The following is a 15,000-nucleotide window of genomic DNA, read 5'->3' as shown; positions in this document are numbered from 1 at the left end:
GGAATAAGAGAGGGAAGGGAGAAGAGTCAAAAAAGAGGGGAGAGGGAAGATGGGCAGGAAGAGCCATCAGGAGAAACAGGAGTGAGGAGAAGATAAGAAGGGATTAAAAATAAAAAGGGAGTGAAAGAGAAGAAGAGAGATCCCTGTTAGACACAGACACAGTAGATAGGTCCACATAGAAAGAGAGAGGATGTGCGTGAATGAGTGTGTGCAAGAGCTAGACAGATAAAGAAGGAAAGAGAAAGGAAAGACAGAGAGAGACACTTACCATAGCAGAGTACACACACTGAGAAGCAGAGGCAGTGTAAGAGAAGCAGGCTGTCACAGGGTGAAGAGGGTAAGGAACACACACAAACGCACGCACACACACACACACACACACACACACACACACACACACACACACACAGATTCTCAGACTTAATTCTGCACAGGCCACTCGTGATATTTGTGTGAGCCTTTCAGAAATAGTTATGCCACAGCTTCAGACTCTAAAGGGGATCTGTGTCTGCAGTCGTGAGCATAAGCTGGACCAGTGACTATCAGAGGAAGGGTTCCACAGAGATTCCCGTTTTGGCAGCAAAAGAAGCAGGTACAGCACCATCGAATATCAAAACTGGTGGGGACATATGGGTTGCATTGCCTGTATGAACCAGTTCCAAACCTGCTGAGGCAAACACCTGTAATTGAAGGACATCATTTCTGAAGCCACAACACACAGATACACCCGGAGGGCAAGAGTAACTGACAGAGAGCAGGAGAGACCAAGAGCAAAAGGGGGAAGATTATGCAGAGCTTTTGGAATTTGAGCAAGGGAAGGAGTTAAAGGAGACACTACTGCAATAGTGACTGTGTGTGCGCTCATGCGTGTACATGCATGTGTGTGCTTTTGTGTTCGTGTGTGTGTGTGTGTGTGTGTGTGCATGTGCATGTGTATATGTGTGCGTTTTTTTGTGTGTGCAGGCGTGCATGTGTATGTGTATGTGCATATGTCCGTGTGTTTGTAAATGCGTGTGTGTGTGACCACAGCCCTCACTGGGATAATAGCTCATGTGAGAATGGTACTGCATACAGGTGGAACTGGGGGAACCACAGACAGGAATGGGGTATGGGGGGCAGGGTGGGGCTGGTCTGTGGTGGGACACCACAGTCTGCCCTCCCACTTCACCTGGACGAGTCACGCTCTCCGCACCATCTCCATCCGAAAGACAGCTAATGGGGTTTGTTCTACTAACCGCCCCCATGCTTTTCCATAAAGAAAAAGAGACTGCAGGGTCCTATTAGTCCAAACTTGACAGCAGGAAGGACTGGAGAGATGCTGAGAGACCCTGTCCCACACCACCCTAACCCCTGGACCAAATATATGGGGGGGGGGGGTAGTGGGGGGCACAAACTACCAAAATCTTCCAAAAGTGGAAAAAAATCCAAGAGCCCTGGCTAACCATGGTAAATATAGAGTGGTCGTTAAAGGTGTGGCAGTGTGGGGAAACGTCCTTTTGAGGCAGCCGTTGGGGTGCGGAGCGATCAGGTTGGAATGGGAGGCGGAGTGGTAGGGCCGTGGGTGGGATGCGATGGAGGGGGGGGGGGAAGAAGAGGAAAGAAAGAGAGGAACAGAGAGGTGGGGGTTGGGGTTGGGGTGGACGGGCGGGGGTGTGAGAGGGTGGAGGTGCTCACTTGGTTGTCGGCTGACAGGCCGGGCATGGAAACGGCCCTCCCATGCGCTTCCATGGGGAGACAGAGCCCACTGTCCGACCGACCGTCCCTCCCCATCTTTCTCATCTCTACCGTCTGCGGAAACACAGGGAGAGGCTGTGACACGCTGCCGGCCTGGGCGGGGCACCGGAGCGGGCGGGGCCTGGGTGTGGGTGGGGCCAGAGAGACAGGCCCGCCTTCTCACGCTCACCGCTGAGTAAAGCTGCTCTGCCAGAGCTTTGCGTGCTCAGGCCCTTACTGCAGGGGACGGAGGGGAACTGCACTCCAGGGGGCGCTGCAGCGTACGCTGACAGCTAACGTGTTCCCCGCCCCGACAGACACGCGTGTCAAGATAAGATAAGAGCTCATGAGCCGATCAGAGGAATTCAATTCCCAGAGAGGAAGGAAACCCAAATCCCAGCTCCCTGCCGCTCACTGTTCAAAGACACTGCAGTTAATTGCTTTACTGAACTGGGGCCATTGACACTGCGGCATCATTTGTACGTGTGGAATTTACGGCATGCTGTCTCCACTGTGCCCACACTGAGATGAGAGTCCACTGGGACTGGGGCTACAGAGAGAGAGACAATGAGAGAGAGAGAGAGAGAATGAGCGGGAGACTGGTGACTGGGCATGAGATGAACTCCGAGGACGGTGAGAGTGTGGCCGATGAGAGAGAGAGAGAGGAAGAGAGTGAGCAAACGAGAGTGAGGACAAAGTGACGCACGCAGTGCTGGGGAATCGGTGGAGGGGAGACGACGGGGTCCGGAGGACCTGGTTGTTGTCTGGCCAACGGGAAGTGAAACGGGTGGGGCTTGAGCAGAAGCAGAGTAACAACACATCACATCTGAGGCAGTACACGTAGCCATTTATCTACTCAGGGTCCATACAGGCCTACCTGGTCTACGCACACATTGAGTTGGAGGAAAACACCTTTAACCTGCATTAATGTGTTGCACTACAGATGGAGGATTTAATAGCGTGTCCCAGTTCAGAGTGGTGCGCGTGGATACCTGCGGGTTGTGGCGGTTGTCGTGCAGATCGTCCGGGGGCGGTCTGTCCGGACTCCAGTTCCCCGTCTTCTGGAACATCTCCTGCGCCCGCGTGGTCACCCAGGACTGGCTCCCCGTCATCCCCCCCTCCAGGGGACTGAGAGACAGACCCAGTCAGCGATAGTGCCCCCCCCCTCCGCAACACGTACCATCAAAACACGCACCCCTCTCCCCACTTTAGCAATGCTTTAAACTGAGCTGAAACTTGGTAAAGTGAGGGAGAGACAACGGACAGGTACAGGTGAGCACAGCCTGGCCATTGAAAAGGGCAGACACAGGTAGACACAGGCAGGCCTGGCCGCTCACAGAGGACTGTACTCCCACTGCACTCTGGGAGCAGTGCAAACAGAGCTACACTTTCTACTTCTTTTTTTTTTTTGCTTCTTACAAGCTGTGAGAAATACAGAACAATTTGAGAAAAATATTACCCCAATTTTTTTTTTCAAACTTAGGGTTAAAAAAAACAAATCTTAAAAATCAGAAACAACTTCCCTCTTTAAGAGGGAAAACTGTGTAGTGTGCCGCAGCCTGAGGGACAGGGAGAGACTCTACATTCATCAGTAACTGTGCAACTCTTTTATTCTCTACGTGTGATTAGTTCATTACTGCTAGTTTATTGAATCAGTTTGTTCAGTAACATTATTCAGTGTAATTATTTTTGATCGTATGAGAGAGAGAGAGAGAGAGAGAGAGAGACATTCCAATAAAGCATTTTGAGTTGAGAAAGATCAGGTGGGGGGGGGGGAGGGGGGGGAGAAACTCACACATCATTGACGGGTGCCTGCTGTGGCTCTGGGAGACTGCAGACCCCCTGCCCACCGTCCTGGGTCGGGGAAGGGGGCTCCATGCGCTGAAACATTAATGGCGTTCGATTCTGTGTGAGATACAACATGGCCTGCGGCTGGTATCACATAGACTACTGGGAAAACGGAGTCACAACATCCGGTGTGAGAACATGGAACGGCTCCAAACGGCAGACAGGAGAAAGGAAAGGGTCACTCCGGAGGCATTCTGGGAAATGAAGTCCTTTACCACGTATCATTCATTTGTCTCTGAATGCAGTTCTTGGGGCTGTGCTGTCTGGTGGGTGCCAGTGGATCATTCATTTGTACCCTGCTTACCAGTAATTGGATGGAAGTAACCAGTTCATGCTACACTGAGGTCTTCCATGCCTTGGGTGGGTGACAATTTAACCAAGAAATGAAATTAGCTGATTTGATATTTGACAGACACTCACCAACTGATATTGGACATGGACTGAGTGACAATCAATTACTATACAATACAATTCTACTGGAACAGAGATTGCAACTCCATTGCAATCAGCTGAATGACACTGTCATCCTTCTTATGCAAACCCAGAGCCCAGCACCCTCCAGACCTCAGCAGCCCAGCGGATACACCAGGAGACACCAACACCAAACCAACCAATCAAACAGTCGACCAACCAACTGACCCAACACACAGGCCAGGCAGAGTCAAACAGCATGCATGGGGGAAAAAAATCATGGTTAGAACATCAGCAACCGACGTACACTGACCAATCAAATGAGGCGGAACTGACTGATCATGATTCAAACACAGGTCAGGTTAGTCCTTTAGCCAATGCGATACAGAGGGGGTGTAACCAAATGCAAAGTTACACAGTCCTTGACACAGAAAAGAGAAAACAGGGAACGAAACGGACAGAAACCACCACAAGAGGAGATGGGGAGAGAGGGAAATGAAAACTGAGATGGAAGGGTGAAAAGTAGAAAATGAAGAACGGAACTGCTGAAGGGGAAAAAAAAAAAAGAGATTGACAGGAACACAGGGTGCAACGGGACCCAGCACTGCAGTCAGGGGCATCGGGACCTTCTGCATGAGACCACATGGAAATGGGCTGTCCAGGCGAGATGGGGGGGGGTGGGGGGACGGGGGACGGGCAGGGGGTCCAATCCAAAATGCCCAGTGCATTCCCATTCGTCATTCATCCCTTTAATACCCACACAAGGGGTGTCCACAGCTCCAAAAGTCCACATGTACTGTACCCTGGTGGCTACAAAGTGCATCACACCACTGTATTAAATAGAGGAGCAATTACACAATGCAAACACATTGAATTGATAGTGCAACTAAAATGCCATTGTGGCAAAAGGTATCAAACATGGTATTTTTTTAATATGATAAATATGATAGATAACCCAAAAAGTTTTGTAAAACCTGCATCCTCACTATCAGGATTTACGGTACGCCCCCTTGTTCTGTGTGAGCCCCCCCCCCTTACTGAGATTTAATTCATCTGATACTGAAGCCATGGATGACATCACAGCACAGGGGCTGTGGACACAGCCCTTAAAGAGATGAATGAACAGTTGGCATGGTATCAGGGTTTCAGTTCGTTTCACCTCAGTCAGTTCAGAAAATGAACTGATGCTTAATTCACGGGCTGAAATCTCTACACAGAACTATGTGTGCGGAGACAGGGAGTCTTTCGTATACATGTTCTTAAAATATGTGTTTTAAAATATGCAATGCAGCTTTTTCACCAGTTTGATTGTAGTTTATGGATAAATGTTTGGGAGGCCCAAATAAATTTTCATGTTCCTTTGCCCATCCCTGTTCATGGGGTGTTTTTCAATCCCTGAATTGTGTTTCAAATGATTTCCTGAACTGTCTGAACTGAAATGGATCTGACCCCAAACCTGTACTGCATACGGGGAGGGGGTGGGGGGCGGTAATGTGGTCACAGACGACAAGAGCCATGTTGTGTTAGTTCCGTTTTTTTTCTAGGTAACAGTACATACAGTACACCCCTCTACATTCACTATTCAAACCCCATTCCACTCTGCTGAACCCCCCCCCCACCTTCCCACCATCTAATACCATGCAAACACCTCCATCCTCAGTTGTGACAGACATCCTCGGCACTGTACATAGAGGAGTGAAAAATGACCGTGGATTTAATTTCTCTGTCACCATTTATTATCATAATTCTGTTACTATTCTTAGTCTGTAGCAGTACAATAACCACTTGAACACATGAAAACCCATCTCTGCTGTAGCAGTACATCATGCTGAAATGACAAAAGCAGGGAGCTGTCAGCAAAATTAGGCACAGGAGGCTGCAGTTACACTGATAGTCCACTGGGGGGCCACTGTCATATTCAGAAAATTCCACCTCACCCAACTCCAACAATCCGAGCGGAGCTGGGGAGGAGGAGGAGGAGGAGGGGGAGAGGAAGAAGAGGAAGAGAGGAAGGGAAGCAAAGCGTAGCTCGGCTGATGAAATGAACGGTAAGGAATGGGGAAGCACTGTAGACGAGGATACGAAGAACTGGGGCGACATAGCTCAGGAGGTAAGACCGATTGTCTGGCAGTCGGAGGGTTGCCGGTTCAAACCCCGCCCTGGGCGTGTCGAAGTGTCCTTGAGCAAGACACCTAACCCCTAACTGCTCTGGCGAATGAGAGGCATCAATTGTAAAGCGCTTTGGATAAAAGTGCTATATAAATGCAGTCCATTTACCATTTACCATAACTGGAGTGCACAGAATGGGGCTAAAGAAAAGTGCATATGGGAGGTGAAGACTGTGGAGTCTGGGGTGGGCTCCACCAGGCACTCTGAACCAATCCCACCCAGGGTTCAGTCTTTGATTGAGCCATAGCTACAGACCCACAGCACTGCTTCACAAAGTGCCACAGAACCCTGCCAGCCAAGGTGCAGCAAAGCAATACAACGCAGCAAATACTGATCTTAGTGCGAATGAGCGATGAGTGCAAAATGGCTGGATTCATTTCAGCCAGATCCTGATGGCTGGTCAAGAAGAGTGAATGTCTCTGGCTGAGGGGCAGGCTGACTTGCTGACTCACTGTGTCCCCATTGTTCAAACAGGCGCGAGTGATGGTGTGCAGTAGGTGGCGGTATTAATCTTCACTAGCGACACCAGGTGAGTGCAATAAAAGGACAGAGAATCAGTGCTACTGTGGACGTGAAATGGTGTTTGTGTTGCAGGTACTATAGGTATCTAGCAAGTATTATGATAATAGCCTCCAGCTCATTGCATCTTTGTTGGATAAGCTCAAAGCACCCGAAAATATTCACTAGTTTGCTTGCTAGCTAACTAGTTTCTATATTATAGCTCAATGGGGGGTTACAGGTAGCTAACACGTAATGGTGTGCTGACAGCTTATGGCCAACTAGCTACTTAACTAACATCCATTTAATAGTGGAGCTAGCTTAGTTGGCTATCGACAGCCAGAGATCTTGTCTAGGTATGGCAAGGTATGGTGCTCACCTTTATTTAAATAAAGAGGAAGTATCTTCTGGAACCTACATGAAAAGATAATCCAGTACCATTCATGGACAGAAAGTCATGGGTCAAAGGTTCCAGTTTCTGATGGGCTCTATTCAGGGTCCGACTAAACTAGGCTTGCCTAGTCTTGTTTCTGTACCAGTTCAGCACTACGATTGATTACCAGTGATTAAACGAGAGATGGAAGATGAGAGATGAGGTCTTTGTATGGTAGCACAGTGGAATGGAAACCCAGCAGCTTATCCAATGCCTCTCTAAAGCTCATTGGCTTACCCAATACACAAATAAAGCCTGTTAGCTCACCAAACAGCCATCTGAAGTCCATCAGCTTATCCATTGACCTGCTAAAGGGAGGCACAGGGCTGGACATTGCTGGGGGTGGGGTGGGGTGGGGGGGTGTTGCAGTTGGTGGGGAGGGTGGTGCTGGATTGCATTTGCGAGGGTTTGGGGAGGGGGGGGGTCACCATGGGGAGTACCTGCTCCTCCCGGAGAGCCTGCATCTTTTTGGCTTTGCTCTGCCGGTAATACTCCATGATCATCATGGCGGCGTAGATCTTCCCCACCGTCAAGTCTGTCGCTGCTGAGAGAAGGACAAGTTAACCTGCGCAATTAGAGACAGCGAGATGGACCCTGAGCGAAGGGGATGGGAGAGGGGGAGCACACACACTCACACACACATACAAACATTGCCAATAGTCTTTTCACAGACAGATCCTAATTTTTTTTAAAAAGTTCATCTTGGTTTATTATTGGTCCCCGAGGATTCAAGGCCATTTTACTGTGGTTGGATAGCCAGCAGTGTGGCTATTGTGACTGGGCCGGTCATAATCACACAGGAGTAACTGTGTGGCCGTCTGGGTACTGTTCAACATTCTGCAGCTTAATGCCTTATGTTATGCTATAGCAAAGTCGAGCTTCCGGTATCTGGAGTTGACAGTATTGTGCATCCTTCCAGGGGAAAAAGGACTGAACTTCAGAATGTCTACAAACAGACACCTGCCCCAAAAAAATACAGAAAAGCCAGATCATACCTCCACAGTAAAGTGACCAAAAGTTCCATGGGTCTAGCAGGTCTACAGAAGATCACTTAATGGTACGACATTACAAAGAAAAACTTCCAGAAAATTTAACACTCTGGAGTAGCCATTTGAGTAACTATTTAACCTGGACATGAACTTAAGTCCTGTTATATTACACTCAGAGAAAGCAAGAATCTGTGGTGTCCAGGTCAACTACAGGCATCAAAAAGGAAAACTCATTTGAGTAATTTTTTTGAAATATCTGGGCCAGTTTTAAATTACAACTCTGGCTATTTCTCTGACTTTCATGTTTAGTTTGAAACCAGAACACAATACCAAATGTCCTCTCCAGCCTATTCAGCATAACCCTGGAGTGAAAAGACTTCTATAGAGGTTCTTTCTATAGCAAGGCCCCCCCTGATCGCAGACACAGAGGCAAGCAAGGTCGCAGGTGGGCGGGGTGTGGACCAGGTCTGGAGAAGCTTAGGTTCGACTGCACCATGAACAAAGTTTACTCACTCTGCCATGAGATGGGACACGATGGCCTTGATTCAACATTTGCCCATAACTTTCCACTTACAAATATTGTGAATACTAGTTCCCTGCTTTTCTTCCCAAACACACTGGTACAAAGCCCATTTTGACTACTGTTCAATTTGCCAAAGCTGTGTTAGTGAAGATGCATGCTTAACTAGCAAAGCTTTCTCCAAGTTAGGATTGAATCAAGGCCTGTGGAGGATGATCTTTCTTCCTGAAGTGGCTGGTTTCAGTATGGATGGTTAATGCAGGAAGGCATGCAGATGATTCTTGCCCAAGGCATGTTGTTGGAGTAAGTGGACAGGATGGTGTGAGAGTATGGAGTGGTGTGGTGTGAGGCGGTATTAGATAGACCTTGTTTGGGGTATGGAACTAGAGGAGGGTGAGAGGTACTGAGGAGGGGAAGGGGTGGGCTAAGATGAGAGGTGGGCGGGATCAGGGGAGGGGCTGTGTCTGCTCGATCAGAGGGTCCTGAGCAGTGATTGGGACCCGGCTGGGAGAGAAGCTTCCTCTGATGAGTAACAGGTGGGTGGACGGCCGGTCGACTCCCGTGGAGTAACTTACACTTGTGTGGTGTGACCAACAGGTCCAGGGTCTTTGGGGAGAGATGGGGCCAAATCGCCATCATCTCCTTCCGCAACTCCGCATCCATCTGGTGTTTGTCTGCACCTCCTGCACCCAGCATGCACACACACACACCCACACACAAACACACACACACACACACACACACACACACACACCCACACCCACACACACACACACAAACACATGCACACACACACACCCACACACACACAAACACAAACACAGACACACACGGATCCGTAGATCCACACCATCACAGTGACATGCAGGAACACACACACACCACATAAATACAGACACACATACCATCGCACGCACACAAACACACAGACACAACCACACAACCATCCATAGATCCACGCAGCCACGTTGACATGCAGGAATATACACACACACACACACACACACACACACACACACACACAAAAGCCAATCACGCAGACATGCCCATTCACACACAAAAAAATGATTTTCATTAACCATTGCCAGGTCCATACACACTGGCCTTCCACAGCTCATACGTGTAGAGGACTGTACGGACGGACTGCAGCTCTGTTAAAGTCAAACGGCGGAGAGCAGGTCCGCATGACTGGGGCTATGAGTGTAGCTGGCATCTCAGTGATGCCTTTGTCACAGACCGTCCCATGGAGGCGTAGGTGGGCTGGCCAGGGACAGGACAGACAGGTCAGCACACCTGAGCCAACGGCCTAGAAGCCTGGAAACCTGTGGATCCGCAAGGGGGGGAGCCAGAGAGACTAGCTCCAGTGAGGAGCATGCGCTGTGTGCCCTCAGCCCCTCCCCCTTTACCAAGGAGACCATGCTTCCTGTCATACAGCATGGTGGACTCTACCATGCAATACTGCAGCTTCTATAATAGGGTGCTGTAGATTCTGTCATAGGGTGCTGTAGATTCTGCCATAGGGTGTTGTAGATTCTGTCATAGGGTGCTGTAGATTCTGCCATAGGGTGTTGTAGATTCTGCCATAGGTTGTTTTAGATTCTCTCATAGAGTGTTGTAGATTCTATAATAGGGTGTTGTAGACTCTATCATAGGATATTGTAAATTCTATCATAGGGTGTTGTAGATTCTGTCATAGGGTTTATATTCTCTCATAGTGTGTTGTAAAATATACCATAGGGTATTGTAGATTCTATAATCTGGTACTACAGATTCCTGATACAGCTGTTAAAATAATTTATTGGCTCTCAGAAGGCACAGGACGGCATCTATAACTGCCAACGCCGCCGTGAGTCACTGCGATGAGTCACTGCCACGGCTTTGTCGAGCAGCGGGCAGCTGCTCCATAAAGAAGACGAGTGTCACCGGTGTCACGAGAAGAAACCCAAAATAGGAGCTCTCACAAGGATCACGGAGCGAACTGCTGGGATCCAAGAGCGCACCGGCCCGTCCTTATTGGGCATGCTTGAGAAGGGAGTGAGAGAGAGGGAGAGGGAGAGGGAGAGAGGGAGAGGGAGAGGGAGAGGGAGAGAGGGCGAGGGAGAGGGAGAGAGAGAGAGAGGGAGAGGGAGAGAGGGAGACAGGGAGAGGGAGATTTGGAAAGAGGGACAGAGCAGAGAAACTGAGAGGGGAGTGGGACAGCTTCCCGTACCCTTTGCAATCTTGATGTCCAGCGCAGTGCGAATTAAGGCCATGAGGGTAGAGTTGAAATGAACTGTGTTGTCATCGGCAACGGGCAAATCCATCCGCAATAGTCTCTGTGGAAAGCCAATCAACAATAGTGAAGGGGGCGTGGTCAAATGGGGGGGTGGGGGGGGGGGGGGGGAGTTCTGAACCTCCAAAAATAGGGGGGGGGGGGGAATGGGGAGCTCTATAGACAGCGGTCACCTTATCTGTTATCTGTTGGTTCTGTCTGAAGGACTCTCAGTACCGCCATTCCTCCTGGCTTTCTTCACGCCTAAACCACTTCCTGCAGTCTGTAGGCTGTACAGGCCAGTGACTCCCTTTCTCTCCCTCTCTCCTCTCCTCCTCTCGTTCGCTACCCCTACCTCTCGTGTGTACGAGGGTGACGTATCGCCACCGCGACCGTAATCTACAGTGTGTCTGTGAGAGCGTCTACAGGGTCCCTGACACAGCAGTATCATTGAAACCCAAATCATTAAACAGCCAATGACTCGTTAATGCACACCTGTGTGTATGGAACACTTTTCCATACACACGTACACCCTCTTAATAATGCACACGCTTGCACAGATTTCAATAAAGTGCCTCTGCTTTATTGAAAAAGGGGGCCCTCACAGCACAGAATGACAGCATCGCTAGCCTCTGCATCTACGCTTTTCAAGAGGGGATGGGTGGAGGGGAACAGGGCAGGGAGGGTGGATTTGGGTTTTAGCTATAGAGCCCCCCAGTGGAGGTTCATATATATGCACTGAGTGACAGACACCTCAGTCAAATCAACCGATAAATCAATAAATAAAAGCAGGGATCGGAAGGTCGCTGTTTTTATCTATTGTTTACCGGTTTTTTTTTTGGTTTCCCCCCCCCCGCCCCCCCGCCGAGCACTCGCGGTGCGCATGCTGTTAGTCGAACCCGACGCATCGCCCCTTAGCTCGGGATGCTGATCCTGTCGCCGCGGCAACAAGCCCAGCCGTGCAGCAGACCATGCCAAGGCCCCCATGCAACATGCAGCGCAAACACGGCACGGGCGAGCACACGGGCATACACACGCGCATGCGCACACGCGCGCACACACACACACACACACACCGCTGTTCACAGGCCAAGCAACGGTGCAGCCGTGCACACAAAGCACTGTGTGTTCATTAGTGAGTAAACACACTGTAGCTGATAGTCATTCATAGCTTGGCTACAGAAATGGTGCTATACTGCTTCTCTGATCTCTCAATGCAACCTACAGGGTTAGAATAGAGCAGCATTCATTGAAAAGAAAAGAGAAATTGGTTTGACTGACCAGGATTAGGGAGTGTTATGGATACAACAAGAGAGCTATGCTACTTAGCGCTGGGAATGATATGATATGAAGTTACATATGTTTTTGCGGGGGGGTACAGGGGTAGTTATTTTTTGTGATAATTGATTTCTGAGGCAAACAGAAGAGGGGAAATGACTGAACAAGGAGAAACAGAAACACCAGAGAGAGAGAGAGAGCAAGAGATAGAAAGAGAGAAAGAGAGAGAAAATTCAAATAAGAACAAGTGCATGGAGGTGTAAGTCGCAGAACAGCTATCTTGCCTGAGGGCCATACCATCTCGGCAAAAGAGGGGAGATCTGGTGAGAGCAGCAGGCTGCTGAGTACCATTGTCCCCAACCACGAGCCTGTGGGAGAGGAGTGGGTGGGCGGAGCAGGCCCTTTTAGGGGAATTGCGGGCGGAGCTGGGGGGGAGGTGGGAGTTGGGTCGCCCAGAGTCTAAAAATGGAGAAACCGGCCTGTCCAAAGACACGATCTTTAATAAAGATGCACTGCTTGGAAAGCGTGTTTTTCAAACTGTCCAGATGATCAGGAGTGTGCTCAGGTTTGACGGAGATGAGCAGAAGAACGATTCTGACAGGTGAAGACAGGACCGCAGAGAAGACAGAAAGGAAAAGAAGAAAGGAAAGGAAGAGTGGTAAGACACGAGTGGGAAGGAACAAAGGGAACGGGTTTCAAGAAAGAAGAGAGGATGGTTAAAATGAGAGATGAGAAAGGAAAGGGAAAGAAAGGAGAGAGAGAGAGAGAGAGAGAGAGGAGAGAGAGAATGGAAGCATGAATTTTAAAAACTACGTAAATGTAAGTCAATCCAGGAGCAAACCTAGCTTCATCGGACATCATCTCTTTTTTAAGGGGGATCTGGCCAAGCAGTGGTGGGCACTAGGCAGGGACTCTTGATAGGGCATAGACAGGCCGGGTGGAGAGGGCGGGGCAAAGTAGGAGGGGCCAGAGAGAGGGGCTGGCGGGAGAGGCACCTTACTGCAGGCTGCAGGAGGGCGGGGCTTGATGTCAAGGCCAACCTATAGACCCAGTCCAATGGAGAGATTTGAAAGGACAAAATTGTATTTAACCAATTGCAGGCGTGGATGGGTGGGGTTGGATATCATATCATGGACATTCAGCCCCGCCCCTCCCGTAACCAGCAGTCAGGCATACTTAGCTGGCGGAGAACCTAGTTTTAAGGGCTGGTGGGTGGGTGGGTGGGTGGGTGGGTTGGTGACAATGCATCTCCATCAGTGAAGAGCCAGACAAGGTGAGAGTGTGGGTGAGAGGGGAAGTAGGGAGAGTGAAGAGTGGAGATGGTGCCAGTGTCATGGCGGGCATGCAGGAGAGAGAGGGCACCGGGCACCGCATGTAGAGAGAAGGGACCGGAAACAGATTAGAACTGCATTGACAGAAAGGAACGAAGGAATGGTGGAAGAATTTGGTTCGGCCGAATTCTGCGCCAAATCCACGTTAGGTCAAGAGGGGATCCCTGAAGTTGATTTTTGATTATTTTTCATTCTTTTTTTGGGGGGTGGGGGGTGGGAGGGGGGGCAGTATTATCGTCATCGTCTATCCGGGTGAATTATATTATTTAGTTTTTCTGCAGCTATTATTATTTTAGTATTATTTTATTTTTGTTTCTATTATTATATCCAAATATAATTATACAGGCTCCAGTTTGAATGTTTCTTAAAAAAAAACTAGCAATATTCCCTTTCGTCAGTCTTACCCAGAAATAAAAAAGGGTGTACGTGACAGTGTAGAAGTGTGTGCACAGGAGAGACAGAGAACTGGGCTATTGTCCGCGTGGAAACCTCGCTATAGCGCCATCTGCAGGGAGGAGAGACTCGGAGGACTGAACACACACAGCCCTTCTCGACCCCACTGCACACGCACACTTGCGTCTCCGCGTGTGCGTTTCGCGAAGCACAGCGTGTCCGAGCGCTGTCGGCGCCTGTGCTGCGGCGGGACTACTTACAGTGTGTTTCTCTGTCACAAATTTACCCCAAGAGGGCTTGAAATTGACATTTTTTGCCCTGAAATGTTACACCTGTAGCTTTAAGAATACAGGAAAATGTGTGTAGCTTTTGAAAAGAACAAAAAAAATGACATAATCTCGTGTACACTGGGGGATTTGCTTCACGTTTTGCTTACGTCTACATTCTGGTCATTCTCAAACAGAAGAACAGCACTGTAAGAAGGTGCATTTGCTGCCAATGGAGGCGGCCTAACAGTCCTCTCTGTGACCGCTGGGTGGAGTGTACTCCGATTAGCACTTGAAAGGAAGCGTTGGACAGTGAGAGTGTGTTTGTGCTTGTGTCTGAGCGTGTGTGTGTGTGTGTGTGTGTGCATGTGTGTGTGTGTGTGTGTGTGCACGTACGCGTGTGTGTGTGTGTGTGCATGTGTGTGTGTGTGTGTGTGTGTGCACGTACGCGCGTGTGCGTGTATGTGCATGTGCATGTGCATGTACGTGTGTGCGTACGTGCGTGTGTGTGTGTGTGTGTGTGCACGTACGCGTGTGTGTGTGCGAGACGGGGGGCGCGGTGCAGAAGAGCTGAGAAGGCCCCTCCGTTCTCTCTTCCCTGTGGACGGACCCGTCTGCTAGCTGACCCTAAGGAGAAACCAACGGCCCGCCCACAGTCCCTCCCTCCGCCCTCAGCCCCGCCCACCCCCCCCAAAAAAAAACAAAACAAAAAAACACCAACACTACAGACACAGCGCTGCTGCCCCTCAGGGTCCTTCTACCTTGTAGGCAACCCGTGCCGGGCACTTCCTCCCCAGTCCTAAGGGTGGTGACATTTGCCTGAGCACCTGATACATATCACAGTAACTGATCCTGCCACTGCATGGCCCAAAACCAAGGCGGGAACACAACAGGAAGACC

The 15,000-nt window shown here is 49.6% G+C and overlaps 1 protein-coding gene across 3 annotated transcripts in view; it reads right to left on the bottom strand.

Moving 5' to 3' along the window:
• The window catches only part of LOC135248760 (voltage-dependent P/Q-type calcium channel subunit alpha-1A-like), a 152,303-nt gene that overhangs the window by 6,732 nt on the left and 130,571 nt on the right, over window positions 1-15,000 (bottom strand). Inside the window, exons 42-47 of one of the 3 annotated variants that reach the window (XM_064323670.1) lie at window positions 10,791-10,896; window positions 9,157-9,264; window positions 7,513-7,616; window positions 3,509-3,594; window positions 2,706-2,841; window positions 1,675-1,788 (exon numbers count right to left, since the gene is read on the bottom strand). In XM_064323670.1, the coding sequence (XP_064179740.1) occupies window positions 1,675-1,788; window positions 2,706-2,841; window positions 3,509-3,594; window positions 7,513-7,616; window positions 9,157-9,264; window positions 10,791-10,896 (654 nt within the window). Of the gene's footprint in view, window positions 1-1,674; window positions 1,789-2,705; window positions 2,842-3,508; window positions 3,619-7,512; window positions 7,617-9,156; window positions 9,265-10,789; window positions 10,897-15,000 lie in introns of those variants that run through there. The other 2 variants (XM_064323671.1, XM_064323672.1) reach the window with 2 other exon arrangements.

Source organism: Anguilla rostrata, chromosome 2 (assembly GCF_018555375.3).
Source record: "Anguilla rostrata isolate EN2019 chromosome 2, ASM1855537v3, whole genome shotgun sequence".
In the NCBI taxonomy this organism is placed as follows: domain Eukaryota; kingdom Metazoa; phylum Chordata; class Actinopteri; order Anguilliformes; family Anguillidae; genus Anguilla; species Anguilla rostrata.
This window is presented reverse-complemented; position numbering and strand designations above follow the sequence as displayed.